This window comes from Siphateles boraxobius, unplaced genomic scaffold, assembly GCF_051911475.1.
Source record: "Siphateles boraxobius isolate OS27281-9 unplaced genomic scaffold, OSU_SipBor_1 21, whole genome shotgun sequence".
Lineage (NCBI taxonomy): Eukaryota > Metazoa > Chordata > Actinopteri > Cypriniformes > Leuciscidae > Siphateles > Siphateles boraxobius.
In genome coordinates, this window is record NW_027508822.1 from 2,455,789 (window position 1) to 2,472,099 (window position 16,311).

The 16,311-nt window shown below is 37.6% G+C and overlaps 3 protein-coding genes across 3 annotated transcripts in view; 2 read left to right on the plus strand and 1 right to left on the minus strand.

Moving 5' to 3' along the window:
• LOC143746073 (uncharacterized) overlaps positions 1–16,311 on the minus strand; it is a 326,821-nt gene that overhangs the window by 186,436 nt on the left and 124,074 nt on the right. The window lies entirely within an intron of this gene.
• Positions 1,895–13,158, plus strand: LOC143746083 (uncharacterized). Its single transcript, XM_077237804.1, has 4 exons — positions 1,895–2,146; positions 4,104–4,234; positions 9,824–11,657; positions 12,849–13,158. The coding sequence occupies exons 2-3, from the start codon at positions 4,201–4,203 to the stop codon at positions 11,311–11,313; spliced, it is 1,524 nt and encodes a 507-aa protein (XP_077093919.1). The 5' UTR covers positions 1,895–2,146; positions 4,104–4,200; the 3' UTR covers positions 11,314–11,657; positions 12,849–13,158.
• Positions 1,921–16,311, plus strand: part of LOC143746100 (uncharacterized) — a 114,787-nt gene continuing 100,396 nt past the window's right edge. The window contains exons 1-2 of the mRNA XM_077237859.1: positions 1,921–2,146; positions 4,020–4,234. The gene's annotated coding sequence lies outside the window, so the exon portion shown is untranslated. The remainder of the gene's footprint in view (positions 2,147–4,019; positions 4,235–16,311) is intronic.

Below are 16,311 nucleotides of genomic sequence, written 5' to 3' on the forward strand. Positions count from 1 at the left end.
TTGTTTCAGGTCGAGATTATTTTTTCTAGGTTTGTTTTTATTATTATTGTGGCATTTTAAATACATTTGACACAGGAAAGACAAATGCATGAAGATTTGAAATAGAAACAGTGGATTCTGATGAAACATTCCCACTGCCCACTGAACAAAATGATGTCCAAAAGATGTCTTTTCAACGTAGTACTGTAGTATATTATAGTAATTACTGCACTTTGTTACAGCATGCTGTAGTTTTAACTATGGTGAACTAATAAACTGTAATAACTACTGTACTGTCGTATACTTTAGATTTTGCTCAAGTAAACTGAGTAGTATCCCACTGAACAAAATGATGTCCAAAAGATGTCTTTTCACCGTCTTTGTCACAAAAGTCGTACGTTGAAAAGACATCCACTGAGGAGCCAGAATGAGTTTTTATGACGTCTTTTTTTGACGTGTTCTGCACGTCCGATATAGACGTTCATGAATCCTCTTCGTACAAGGTTAAAAACTAGTTCAAATGTTGCCATGAACGTCTAAATCAGACGTATATAAGATTATATACTTAATGTGTGTATTTGCTTCATGTAATTATTGAATAAACTCATTACTCATTTTATCAACAACTCATTGTTATTGTCTGTTTTATGGCTTATTTACCGTTTAACCCTTGATATCCAGCTCCACGTATGAATTTTTAAAAAAGTTTGTAATGTATAAGTTGTAAGTTCCTTCAACAAATAACCCACAAGCAGATAAAGCACATTTCTACATTTTATTTGAACAGTAACTCACTGTCACTAAGGGCAGTGAAGCTGATGTAATAAATAACCAACTCAACATCTTGTTTGTCACTAAGCATCCCTGAAATGAAATGAAATGATGGGCTAAAAAATAAATAAGAAGTGTAACAACCCCAATGACAACAAGGGTGATTTACAGATTTTCGACTGGACCAAAGATTTTACGTGTGCTCAATAATCAAAGAAACACTCAAGTACCCAAAATTAGTCAGATACAAATGTAACATTTTCATTTTTGTACCATGATCATAGTATTAAAACAGCAGGGTGATGCAATCATGACAGGTACAATTCAACTGACCGTGAATTTGAAATGAATGATAATCAACAATAAGTTAGCTTAGAGAAGAATAAGACATCTCCCTAACAAGTACCTATTGGTAAATGCGGTCAAAGAGATCTCTTTTAAGCTTATTCATCGATAGTATCCTGTCAAAACATTCATGGTGTTAACATTTCAATTGGGTATAGATGCAAAATGTACTTTTTGTGATTCACAACCAGAGACTTTTTTGGCATTGTGATCATACCAGAAAACTTTGGCAAGACATTTGCCAGTTCATTGTAAACTACAGACTTTGAGCTTTATTTCAAGGATGTTTTGTTTGGGTTTTTCATTTTTGAGAAGCAAAATGAGAATTTTTTTTCTTTGCAACTTAATTGTTTTGCTTGCAAAATATTTTATCCACAAATGTAAAACTATGAAAGTTACCCCCAATTTTTCTCACTTTCGAGAAGATGTTAAGATCTATATCAAATCCTTATCTACCTCTTGTAAAAAAAAAAGGCTTTGAATGTATGCTCATTTTTTTTAGCGTTTTTGTATTTTTTTTTCTTTAATGTTAATTTTTATTTTATGTTTTGTGGGGAGAATTGTTTTTAATTGATACTTCCAATAAATTGATTTTTTTTTGTATTTATTTATTTGTTTTTTGTATATATGTAAAGCTAGCCACTGATCTGGACTGTTGTCCTGCAGGAGATGCTCGGCTTTGTTTGTTTATAAAATCTAATATTTCTGGCATCAAAAAATCTCTGAGAAGTCATTTCCCCAAAAGATTGAAACCAAAAACAATACTAGCACTACTTATCCAGGCCACTGGGAGGCGCTCGGGTCTGGCCAGCCGATAGAGATAACACAACATGAAAGACTGGCAACAGACGCTTACAAACACTGAACACATGCAAGTATTGGTGTAATAAAACGAAAATCTAAAGAAACAAAAGACAACTTAGATGTGTGTGTGTTGTTATGCAAAGCGTGTATTTCTGTTAGGGATGGAAATGGAGTGGATATGTTTGTGTGTGCGAAAACCAACGTGCTAATGTCGTGTGTGTGCGCCCACATCGTCCCAGTGAACGAGGTAAGATGAGCTGTGTGTGTGTGTGTGTGTGTGTGTGTGTGTGTGTAAGTGCTGCCTAAGGGACAGGTCAGTCTGTAACGTTAACAAATTCGAAAGACATGATCATCAAGCCTTGCTCAGTCATAGCGTATAGCAACTGAAAAACAATAATAAATCAAATTAACACCAAAATGGATGTACAATTATAAGCAATATAAAAGATTATCATTTAAAATGCAGCCGAGTAATATACACATAATCAGATAAACCACTAAAGTGTGAGGTGTAATTTAATTTAAAAGAACATTTTTTGACCTGTTTCACTCATCTTAATAGAAAACTCAGATTTTACTACAGAATAGGGCTGGACGATATGGCCAAATTTTATCGGTCGATACGATATAATTCCGTCCGATATCGATGAACAATATAGAAAAGCCTCAGAAAAACTGCCAAGAACACCCACAACAGATGTCTGTACCTACAATCTGCTAAAAAATGAATTTGCCAAGTCTATGAAACCTCCTCCTATAAACTATATAATATTTTAGAAACGGTACAAATACATTAACATTAACGTTTTTTTTTTTTTTTGTATTTAACCTTTATACAAACAGGAATAGCCTAGTCAAATAAACATAAGACTCTCCAGGGCTTGCAAATTTTCGAAATCGCTGGTTGCCCTTCAGGCCTGCACTCCAGATTTTAGTAGCTCGAAATAAATTTTAATTACCCAAATAAAAAGGCAATTTTTTTTGTAGAAAATTGGTGAACCTGAACTGTAATTTGTGTGACCAGTATGGAACATGAATCAGTCTGTGTCTGTGGTTCACCCGCCGATGAGGGAATGATTAAAAAAAAGGTAACACTTTAATTTGGGGTCTAATGCATGAAGAATAAACACTATTAACTAGTTTTATTAGCATGCATATTGCAACATTTTGATTTCTCTGATCTACATGTGAATTTTAAGATGTTTTGAATTCCAAGAACAATTGAATAACTTCCACTCCTAAAGCTGAGCTTTGACTGATATAGGCATTTCATTTGTGTCTGTCAGTGAAGAAAGTAAACATCGGGTCAACTGACTTTACATTTTAGATTGACATTTATTCATTTTTTAAATTTGAAACTTGGTACCGAATTCGGTACTTTTGACAACACTACTGTATAATTTGTATTAATTGAAATTAATCTTAACATAATACAATATTGTATTAGGTTTCTATTTGTAGAAACTGTATTACTACAGGTGTAATTTTGTTAATTATGCACATTGTGTTGTGCACTACTGGGCAACTGTACCCATACCATGCGGTCACAAGGGAAAAGGAGACAAAATTGTTGACCTAATGAGTTATGAATGAAACATTTTGTGTGACTTCTATTAAACATTACACTCCGCTAACAAACGTAACTGCAATGCAATGCATGTCTTGCAATGAATATTAGTTCATCAATTAGAAGGAAGAAGATACTTGAAAAATTGTGAGAAATAACAGTATTGTCTTCCAATAGAGCAGTTTTATAGGCTTTTAACATATATCCTGACTCAAATAATGTGTTTCTAACAGCAAACACTCAGAATAAAGTGAGATGATCTGCTGATGATCCTGAATGTCTTGTTGAATGAGTGTTGATAGTCTGAGGATCATCAATATTAACAGATCTGCTGAAAACACTCTTTATTTCATGACAATAGTTCCTGTTTTCACCTCATTTATTATGCTGATGTCTTCAGATCTCCTGTAAATTGACACTTAAAGCTCATTTCATTGCTGTCAGCAGACTGAGTTTACCATTATTTATATTGGGAAGAGTATACACTATTTATATCATGTTGTCCATGAGCTTAAAAAACAAACTGTAACTGATTTATTTTTGATTTTGTTAGATAAGCTCCTGCCACACTGTAATTCATCATCAGTGAGGCTCCTCCCACATCACTTTATCAATAAATGCTGTAAATTCCCATCAGCTACAAGAGAAGACGAGCATCAGGAAGAGCTGAAATCTGCAAAGACTGAGTGTATTAAAGAGGACAGTGAGAACACGAGTGATCCAGAACCTGCAGAATGAAACACACTGAAGATCCTGAAGAACAAAGAGGTTGGTGTTTATTCTTCATTCATTCATGATGCTGGAGAACATTCATGTTAGAAACATTCAAGCACTTCATCACATTTAGATTAACAGTTAAACTATAAAATTGCTATAAAGTTTCTGTTAATTTTTTTAACAAACGGTCAGTAAAGAGAGGTTTCATATTGATTATCAACATCAGGTTAAAATAAATTAAAATATTTTAAATGTTTTTATTTTACTTTTATTTTTTTATATGATTCACAATTTGCCAGAATTTTACATTTTAAAGTTTACAACATTATTTTTTAAGAATAAAACGTAGACGCCAAAATGTCTGAATAAAAATAACTTTCGAGAATGGCTGATAAGGCTGCAAACATAACTTAAGATAAATCTGATTTAAAGATACAGTATTTTCCGGAGTATAAGTCACATCAGTCAAAAAATGCGTCATGAAGAAGAAAAAAAAACATATATAAGTCGCACTGGACTATACGGCCCTTTTTCTACTACACTGTAACAGCTTGACTCGCTTTGACTTGACTCGCCTTTGGTTTTCCACTGTGTAAAAGTTGTACCTGTACCTGCTTTCGGGTACTTTTTTTCGTATCACCTCCGGCGAGGTTCTGAGCGAGCTGAGGCGATACTAAAATGTGACGTAAAAACACTGCATACTCCTGATTGGTCACTATTCGTCATTATTCAAAGCGTCATCAATGCGAGCGCCAGACAGAGTATCCTTTCCTTTTGCTGCCCTCAGCCTCTCCTGAAACAGCGTTTGTCTTCTTGCTGTGAGAAACAGCCACATCCCGAGGATCAAAAACAGCATGCACTCGATTTTCTCCGTTTTCCTGTGTGTGTGTGTGTGTGTGTGTGTGTGTGTGTGTGTGTGTGTGTGTGTGGGTCGCGGGTGTGTGTCGCGTAGAAGATTACGTCACGGCAGTTTTCTGCGGTACTATTGTGGAGATACTATCTGCAATGGAAAACGGAGCGAAAAGCGAGTCGAGTTGAGCTGGTACTGGTAATGGAAAAGCGTATTAAGTGGTATTTATTTCACAAAATCCAAGACCAAGAACAGACATTTAATCTGGAAAGGCAAGTTATTCAACTACACAATAGCTCACAACAGGTGTCCGGTATGTTAACACATTAACAGTCAGTGTTTCCTGTAGGATTTTTTTTCCACCTGTGGTGGCAAGATATTTATTTGCAAAGATATAAAGGTCCACAGTAAGAGAAGGCTATATTCATTATCTATGGCAAAATACTATTATAAATTAGTTTAGTGGATAATAGAGCAGAAAACGTTATTTTAGAAAAATCTTGAATGCACAATAATTTTATAAAATCTGAACATTTAGTGAAAAAATATTAAGTGAAAAGCACAAATAAATGGTAAAATGTCCCACCTTTCTCTTTGTATTGTTACAAAATACTTTGATGAAAAACAAGTAAATAAATATATATTAGGGATGGGAATCGATCAAAACAATATTAACTAATTAAATCGCACAATTTGCTGTGATTAATCCCAATTAATTGCATTTCCCCAAAACTTCATCGATATTTAAATGTAGAATCACATAAATACATTAAACAACACAGATAAAAAAGACAAGAATAAAAAAAAGCAAAATGTCCACAAAAATTGGACATAAAATAGCAAATAACATCATTATATCATATCATCTTCATTCAGTTCTATGCAACATACTCAGATTTGTTTTTTGACTAATAATCAAAATAAAGTAGGCCTATAGTCCTACAAAGCTATTATTACAAGAGCATGTGATCAGAGCAGGTAATTTTACCATTGTTGCCCAGCATGGCTATACCAGCTCAGTAGGGCTATTGCAAACAGAAGTCTATTACTGAGAAATGTCACGTTATTTGAGTGGACTTTTCCTGTGCGTGATCGGTACAAAGCGTTTGGGCCGTGAACCACAGAGCAGAACATGCAGAGCAAACACGGAGCGGAACATTGAGCAGAGAGTGCATCGCGCCAACACACACACACACACACACGGAACGGAGAGCACGGCGCACACATGGAGCGGAAAAGACGCGTGAAGTTACTAAACAGGCTGCGCGAGAATGAAACCTGGTCTTTTCATTGCATATTTTCGGCCTTTTTTTCTCTTTCGACCAAAAATGCCATTTTCGGCAGATAATGTTCGCAACGCGTTGTTCAAATGCTGAATGGAGAATGACTGAGGAGAGATAAGTTTCCATTAACTTCAACTTAACGACTATAAAAAGCAAACAACTTTAACGACAAAATACAACTGAAAACTCATCTCTTCCGTGAGTACTTAACATTAAAAAAAATATATAATAATTTAAAAAAAAAACTTTCCTTCTCCTTTAAATCTTCCCTTGTCTGGTTTTTGCTACTCTGAGCAATGCCTGAACTTTTTATTTTGAGCACTTCTTGCATTGTTCTTGCCTCTTCACGATGACTCGCTTGCTTTAGTCCTCAGTTGTAAGTCGCTTTGGATAAAAGCATCTGCTAAATGACTAAATGTAAATATAACATTCATTAGAACCTCACATTAAGCTATTGAATGGCTCCAGAAACCTTGCAATATAGTGCACAAAAACCCTTATGGTGCTTTACAATGTTTTATGAATTTAGTGGGGCTTAACTATAACACAGAATAGTGCGCACAATATCATACGTCACTGAGAAGCTGCAGCCGTGGCGGGAGGATTTTTGGTGGGGCGGCCCGCCACCACAGAATGAATGTAGCGGAAACACTGACAGTTATTCAGCTGCACAATAGCATAAAGAACATATACCTGGGCTGGGAGGCTGAATAGGCTAAATTAACATAAGCCAGCGAGTAAGCAAGTTCATCAAGCTCCCGCGATCTCATTTCACATCACTGAATCCATTGAATTATTCATCCTCTTTGTCGCTTCTGAACTACTCCGCCAACTAGAGCGCCCTCTCGCGGCTGTAGATGGTGAAGTTTTCTCTTGGTTCATCTCAGCCTGAATACATTTTGATATTCAAATTACACCTTATATGTCGCAGGACCAGCCAAACTATGAAAAAATGTGCGACTTGTAGTCTGGAAAAAATTGTTTCTTTTTATTAACCCTCTGGGGACTAAGCTCTTTTTGGTCCGTTTTCTCTATTTTTACATTTGGGCTTATAAACTATGTGTAATGGAGATGGAACACTATGTGTTTGGTATCTATGGATTCAGAAGACCCTAAGCTAACATAAGCACACATGTAATATGTTTATGAAGGAAGTATGAGTGAAAATGTACCATAAACTAGAGAATTTCAAAAACGGAAATTTGAAATTTGACATTTATTTTTCTGTAAATCACACATCACACAACAATAGTGAACAGTTTTTGAACAAAAAATATATTTGTCAAAGCCTTTGCTTGACAGACATGTTTAATTGTTAAATAAAATGTGTAAAGAACAATGAAAAATGTAACTTTATTTACAAATAGTCCCAGGCGTTTTTCTTAGGAATGCTTAGAATTTTCTAAGCAATGCTTTCTCCTCGTCACTCTCCAGTAATTGTTCCAGAGCTTGTTCCACCGTAAATCGTTTACTGCTTGCCATCATAAAAGTGCTAAAACAATAAATAATGCTATAATTGTATGTATATATATATATATATATATATATATATATATTATAATTGTTCTGTCTCTCTCTCATATCTCTGTGCGCTCTCGCTCCGTAAAGCCTTGTTTATACTCGACGCGTCCGTTAGCTTTCCGTCGTCTCTGCTACTCAACGCTGTTTGCGTAATAGTATATAGTACCACCCCTTGCAAGGCTACAGAGTCCTCTGATTTGCTAGAATACGTCATGGTAACCTTCGTCTGATTGGGTAAGAAAAATATTCCTCCATAGGCAATTTTTCCAATGGTTGTTGCTCGTGAATCAGCCAAACAACATCGATTTTATTGGCCTTTGACGAAGTGGTATTGCGCAACAAGGAAGTGTGTATACAAGCCGGGTAAGTTTGTTATTACTGTTTTCAGCGGAATCTTAGGAAGACGGCAAAAAAGACCGCACCTCTCATTAATAGTTTTTAAGATAATTACACATTTGTAAAAGTATGTCATTTTGGGCGGTACCGCCAAATCCGTCCCCAGAGGGTTAAAGAAGTTAATTAGGTTTATAGAGATTATTCTTCTTACAGTAACTTTGGTAACAGGGTTTATGCATGTGACCAACAGTTTGTGTAAAAACTGATTTAATGGTTGAGATTATTTTTTTGTCCTGCCATCAGGCTGTAGAAAGAGCCCCGATGATGTCACTTCCTTAGAGTCACAACTTTAAGAAATGCTATATTGCTAATAAAATTATTAATTTAAAACTAGTTAAAGCTGCGGTCAGTCTACACTTTGAGCATGTGGAATTTCTACAGACACTGCAACGGTTGTGATATGATCTCACATTATGTGACTTATTTTTTTTTTTTGAAATGTATATAACAAATAATAATCATTCCAAAAGTAATAATTTACAATATACTCCACTTTACTGCAAAATGTGTGTTCTTTCTCAAAGCAAAATTAATTTGAGCTTGTGTTTCCGGTGACCCAGATTCACATGAGTATGAAGTAAATGGAAGGAAAAGTTTAGTCTGACCAGCACTTAATAATTAAAACGTTTTTAATAACATAAATACAAATCTAAAAGTTGATGTACAAATATGGCAGTATTGTGTGTCTTAATGTTAAAGGGGCATTCGGCAACTATTTCAACTTAATAAAACCGTTTAGAAATCATTTGGATGGTTTAATAACCTGTTCTGGTGAGAATGGTGACTTTCCCCGCTCCCCCCAACGTTCCTAGGCGGAAAACCAACCTTGAAACATGAGGATTAACGTCCCGGTAAGTTGTAAATAGGAAGTCTCGTGAGAAGCGAGAACGAGCGAGAAACAAAAACTGCTATACGGCAATTGGACATAAACTCACACGTCTCCCTCAATGTGTATGATGTATTACCCACCTCGGTAGACACAGCTCCACACGATAAAGTTGGCCAGCTCCGATAATAACAAATACACATGAGCAGTGGTAGAAAGCGGGAGGAGAATGCCGCAAGTGAGTTTTTTTACGACATTGTTGTGAAATATACGCCTCACACTGTAGGGGGAGCTCACTGAGAAAACCTGCGACAACAAAAGTGAAAATCGGCGAAGAAATAGCTAGAGTTGCCGAATGCCCCTTTAATATCATGTTAGATATTTGTGTTATTGATAAAATATATTTAATAGTTCTTGCTACAGAAACATAGGATGTGTGTCTACCTTACAAGTGTTCACACTGTGACAAGAGTACTACATAAAATTGAGTTCAATGCACTCAAATATTACCGAACATTATGTGGACACAATGACTGTCTAAAATGTTTTAAAAATAATAATTGAAAGATCAGTGTACCTCATTCATAAAAAGTTTAATGGGATATATAATTAATTTATAAAGGCATAAAAACTATTGTTACATTTTATAGCAGTTGTATATTACATCTGGGCTAATTTTTATCTCCATTCACTCCATATTTCTCTCTTTAAATTATTTTGAGTGAAAACGAAGGTTGAAAATGAACGTTTTTCTTTCATATCAGACCTGATGGAAGAGAGTGAAGAGAGTGAAGAACTGAGTGAAGTGGAGGAACATCATGACAAAGAAAAACCTTTGAGTCGCACAAAGACTAAAACATTTTTAAAGAAAAGAAGAGCCAGGAAATCTTTCATCTGCACTCAGTGTGGAAAGAGTTTAACAACCAAACGAAGTCTAGAGATTCACATGAGAGTTCACACGGGAGAGAAGCCGTTCACATGTGATCAGTGTGGAAAGAGTTTAACAACCAAACGAAGTCTAGAGATTCACATGAGAGTTCATAATGGAGAGAAGCCATTCACATGTGATCAGTGTGGAAAGAGTTTAACAACCAAACGAAGTCTAGAGATTCACACGAGAGTTCATACTGGAGAGAAGCTGTTCACATGTGATCAGTGTGGAAAGAGTTTTACAACCAAATCAATCCAAGAGATTCACATGAGAGTTCATACTGGAGAGAAGCCGTTCACATGTGATCAGTGTGGAAAGAGTTTTACAACCAAATCAATCCTAGAGATTCACATGAGAGTTCATACAGGAGAGAAGCCACATGTATGCAATCAATGTGGGAAGAGTTTCAGTCAATTAGCAAACCTTAAGAAACACATGGTGATCCACACCGGAGAGAAGCCGTTCACATGTGATCAATGTGGAAAAACATTTCGTAGTGCATCAGACCTGAAGACACACCTGAGAGTACATACAAAGGAGAAGTCACATTCATGTTCTGTGTGTGGAAAGAGTTTTTCATTGCAGCTATATTTACAAAGACATCAGAAAATACATACTGGTGTGAGAGAGTACATGTGCTTTGAGTGTGAGAAGACTTTTATTTCAGAGAGCGTTTTAAAACGGCACCAGAGAATTCACACTGGAGAAAAACCTTACAAGTGTTCACACTGTGACAAGAGATTCAGTCGACCAGCAAATCTGAAAACACATGAGAGGATCCACACTGGAGAAAAACCTTACAAGTGTTCACACTGTGACAAGAGATTTAGTCGTTTAGTAAATCTGAAAACACATGAGAGGATCCACACTGGAGAAAAACCTTACAAGTGTTCACATTGTGAAAAGAGATTCAGTCTGTCATCATCTCTGAAAAGACATGAAAGGATCCACACTGGAGAAAAACCTTACAAGTGTTCACACTGTGACAAGAGATTCAGTCGTTCAGCAAGTCTGAAAAGACATACGAGGATTCACACTGGAGAAAAACCTTACAAGTGTTCACATTGTGAAAAGAGATTCAGTCTGTCATCATCTCTGAAAAGACATGAAAGGATCCACACTGGAGAAAAACCTTACAAGTGTTCACATTGTGAAAAGAGATTCAGTTGTTCGGCAAGTCTGAAAACACATGAGAGGATCCACACTGGAGAAAAACCTTACAAGTGTTCACATTGTGAAAAGAGATTCATTCTGTCATCATCTCTGAAAAAACATCAGAGGATTCACACTGGAGGAAAAACCTTACAAGTGTTCACACTGTGACAAGAGATTTAGTCGTTCACTAAATCTGTAAACACATGAGGGGATCCACACTGGAGAAAAACCTTACAAGTGTTTACATTGTGAAAAGAAATTTAGTGACTCATCATCTCTGAAAAGACATGAAAGGATCCACACTGGAGAAAAACCTTACAAGAATTCACATTGTGAAAAGAGATTCAGTCTGTCTGGAAATCTGAAAACACATTGAGAGGATCCACAGCAGAGAGAAGCCGCACACGTGTGATCAGTGTGGAACGAGTTTCTGTTTTAAAACTCAACTGAAACTGCACATGAAGATCCATGCAGTGGAGAAACCACATCAACACAGTCTGAGATCACTGTAGGTAGTAGGGATGGGACGGTATGAAAATTTCATATCACGATTATAGTGACCGAAATTATCGTGATTATCAACATTATCACGGTTTTGTTAAAACAAGATGAAAGTGTTAAAAAAGAACTGATGCTCACACTGAAAACATTTCAACAAGTTTTATATTTGAGAATCAACAAACAAAAAATAAAACGAGCAGCTCTATGCACTTTTTAAAGTAAGATTCTATTCTGTGGCATTCCTTTCCTTATAATGACCGTCATCAATAGCAGCATATTATAACAAAGCGCGCACATCCAGGTATCACAACGGATGCGCGCTCTCATTTCATTCAAATACAACTTGTCATCTTGCGTCTCCGTTTTTGATTGTATTGAAAATTAAATCAGAGTTGATTTATTGTTTACAGAATTTGATAATTGTTGTGATCATCTTGTCTGGACGAGTTTTGTACGCTGTACAAAATGGATTTAACAGGTAAGAATAGAGATATTAAAATGTCCCCGTATGTGGTAAAAAAAAATCGGTGCTATAAGTGTACAATGAATGTACATTATTATCTCTTAAATGTCACTCTTAATAGTCTTGTTTGAACTTGTTTGTTTTGGTTCAAAGCCACTTGCTGTGAATTTTTCTTCGCGGAAGCTTCAAGTTTAACGTTATTTCAAGTGAGTGAGATAAAATATTTCAACTCAAAACAACATTTTGTACCCAATTATTTCCCAGACGTAGTCTTAGTATTGAGATCAAAGTTAACTTGCCTTGCGTTCGCTATACAACAGTGGGTGATGGTCACACAAGACAAATCGGCAGATTTGAAGTGTTTACCCCTATCGCAGCGACTTTTTTTGTGCATGTTCTGCAGACAGGGTGACCATCCTCGATTAAGTTTCCCTCAGGATTTTTGTAAATGCCAAAATATGACCACACCTCAGATTTGGTCCTCTTAAAAGGCTGAAAAATCTCCCGAACACGGTCACTGCCTTCCGCCATTCCTTCTCGAAAAAAACAAAAAACAAAAAACCAACATTGCGTGCCTGCGTCAGACTGTTGCTGGCTGGACAGGATTTATAGTGAGTTATTAAAATCGCGATAATCAAACACGGTTTTAATGATAATTGAATTTTAAACGATATTACTAACCGTCAGTACATTTTATCATGGTTTATAGTGAAACCGGTAATAGTCCCACCCCTAGTAGGTAGGGGTGTGACGGTTATTATATAACCGTGAGACCGACGGTTATAGTTGAACACCGTCATTAGAACTCTATAACCGCCAAAACTGTGTTATTAAAATATTTTTAATAAAAAAGACTCTGGGGGAAATTGTATCAGCTGACGAGGGAAACGGAGGCAGAGTTAGTGGTGCTTTGGAGGCTGCTTCTGCTGGAGATGATTCGGGAGAGGTCTGTGCACCACCCCCTACCAAGAAGAGAAATCTTGGAGATCTCCTTAATAAACGGAGGTCTGAAATCTCTGCCCGTTTACCGATCAGAGTGCGCTTAACCCGCTATCTCAAATAGGGCTGTGCTCAGAATATCGATACAACGTTATGAACTCCTGACGATGTGCGTATCGATACAGTCGTGCTTTTGAATGCAGCCAATTCAGGGCTCGAATTTCGGCGCAGGATTGCGGGTATTGCGCATAATTTTAATCATTCCCACAGGTCTCCCACTTATAATGCGGGAAATTCCCGCAAACATTGATTCACTTTAGTATGTAGGTTGTATTAGTAAATTAATCCACAGAGATTATAAAATCAAAACTTATAAAATGTATACTCTGTGAGGGTACGCTGGCAGCCTTTGGCTGCTCCTTTCACTGTTTGTTTGATTTATGCTGATGTGGGGTTTTCAACCTGCTGTTTTTAGTTTCTTCACTTTTTGCAACGTCGCGGATCCATTTCACATTCGTTGGATTATTGTTTTTATCTGCTTGCGTTCTCTGGAGGACTCTGGAGCTTTATCGGAGGAGTTTACCCTGTGGCCTTACTTTGAACTATCGCTGCTTTGGGACTGTTGCAGTCCTGGACTCACGAAGCATGGCTTTAAGGTACACCGTACACCAGTATCTGAACTTAAAACATAACTACCATCTACAAAATTATGCTTATGAACGCTGTCGTAACGCTGTCGGCGACAGGCTAAAAGAGCGTCTCATACTGGTGCAGTCATGAGCAATTTATCTTCGCTCGTTCGGTCGGAGTTGCCTTCTACGGTGTACCAGAGCCCCGTAAATGTGGCGTTGTTAAAAAGCACGCTCAGTAAACAATAAAGCCCTGCTTTTATCGGATATAATCGCAGAGCGAAAACTGGACTTATTGTTTTTAACTGAAACATGGCATAAACAAAATGACGATCTCCTCTTCAACCAGATCACTCCAGAGGGGTATGGACTGTTTGATCTCTCGCGATTTACTGGTCGAGGTGGGGGAATTATCGTGGTTCATAATCTGCAATCTAACATCAGTGCTGTGTGTGTACCACAGTTTTCATCATTTGAATGCCTTGTTCTGAATATTTCTGCTCCAAAGGCAATCACCATCGCTACTGTGTATCGACCACCAAAGGTAAATGAAGCTTTTGTGTCTGAGTTTGCTGACTTGTTGTCAATGTTTTGTTATAAATTTAAGAGAATCCTCATTCTAGTGGACTTCAACATACACATTGACCAAAATGACTGTGTGATGACAAAGGACTTCCTATTTTATTGGACTGTTTTAATCTTAAACAGTTTATTAGTGGCTCAACTCACAACAAAGGTCATACACTAGATCTTGTGATTGCAAACGATGCAATTGTGTCACAGTTGTCCCCAGTTGATATTGGTCTCTCTGATCATCTGGCAATCTTCTTTAACCTGGAACTGCCTCTTCCTTGTATATCTTCCTCACACACTGCTAATTTTCGTAAATGGAAATCAATCGATCCATCAGATTTTACAAACTCTGTTGTCTTCTCTCTTAGTGGTCTTCCGTCAGCTCTTGGAGATAAAATTTTACACTTGAATACTGTTCTTGCCTCTAATTTAAATGATTTTTCTCCCTTGAAGTCACACAGAGTTTCTTTTACTCGTTCTGCCCCTTGGTATAATGATGGCCTGCGCTTTAGGAAAGCAGCTTGCCGTAAACTGGAGCGCAAGTGGCGTGATTCAGGCCTGAATGTATTTTATCAAGCTTGGAAAGACCACCTGGGGCAATATAGATCTGCAATTGAGTCTGCCATTTCTCTTTATTTTTCTCAGATTATAGATAATCAAAGTAATCCTAGGCATCTCTTTCATACTATAAACAGACTTCTCAAAGTTAATGTTGGCACTTCTCTGCCTGTCTCAAATCAGCTGTGTAAGGATTTTCTGAATTGCTTTAACTCTAAAATTGACAGTGTTTATAAAATTATTCATGCAACACCTATTTCCGCTTCTGCACTATGCTCGTCTAGTTTCTCTGGCACATCCTTTGCTACCTTTTCTGAAATTGACTCTGAGCTGCTAACTAGGGAAGTATCACATATGAAAGTTACCAATTGCTTACTTGATCCCCTCCCAAGCATGTTTAAATCTTGTTTGGACTCATTGTGCCCAGCTGTTCTTGACATTATGAATGAATCTTTGCGTACTGGGGTTGTCCCTACAGCATTGAAAACTGCTGTTGTAACACCGGTTCCTAAGAAGCATGATGCAGATTTGGATAACTTAAATAATTACCGCCCTATATCAAATCTTCCATTTCTTGCAAAAATTCTAGAACGTGTTGTGGCTTTGCTACACAGTCATCTCACAGTAAATAATCTTTTTGAACCCCTTCAGTCTAGTTTTCGAAAATGCCATAGTACTGAGACTGTCACGGCAGTAATGGCGAGGAAGCAATATGCAAGTGAAAACTCTTCTCTTTATTAACAATTAGTAACAGATGAAGCCTGGACACGGGGAGTAGCGCAGGGACGTCGATGGTCAACAGAGTGCAGGTGGAGTGACGAGAAGAGGTGATGATGAAGACGGTGAATAATCCAACACATGGAGACAAAGACACGACCGGAACCCAGGAACAGGAACAAGGCACAGAACTGGACGCCAACCGGGATCAGGAAACACACACGAGATAAACACCAAACAACGATCTGACAAAGGAGAGGACAAAACAGTGAGTATATGAAGGGTAAGGTGACTGAGCTGCAGCTGGTGATAAGAGTGAAACCAGCTGCGCGCTGATCAGTGCTGATGGGTTGGTCACGCCCTCTACTCACACACGAATAACAACAAAAACACGAGACAAGAAGGAAACAGTGAATTCATGAATCGTGACAGTACCCCCCCTCCTAGGAACGCCTCATGGCGTCCCCAGACTCCCTTACCTGGCGATTGTAATCATCAATAAGGGAGTGATCCAGGATGTCCCTAGCAGGTACCCAACTTCTCTCCTCCGGACCGTAACCTACCCAGTCCACCAAGTACTGGACTCCGCGTCTCCTCCGTCTTGAGTCCAGAATACGATTGACCGAATATGATGGTTCCCCATCTACGAGTCGCGGCGGTGGGGGAACCAGGGCTGGCGGATTAATGTGAGAATAAAACATGGGTTTGACTTTGGACACATGGAACACGGGATGAATTCTCCTGTACGCAGGAGGAAAGTTAAGGCGGACTGCCACCGGACTAACG

Excerpts from the sequence above, each read along its gene's own strand:
- LOC143746083 (XM_077237804.1), top strand. The coding sequence starts at position 4,201 with ATGAAACACACTGAAGATCCTGAAGAACAAAGAG. Across the intron at positions 4,235-9,823 it reads AGATCCTGAAGAACAAAGAG|ACCTGATGGAAGAGAGTGAA; the intron begins GTTGGTGTTTAT and ends CTTTCATATCAG.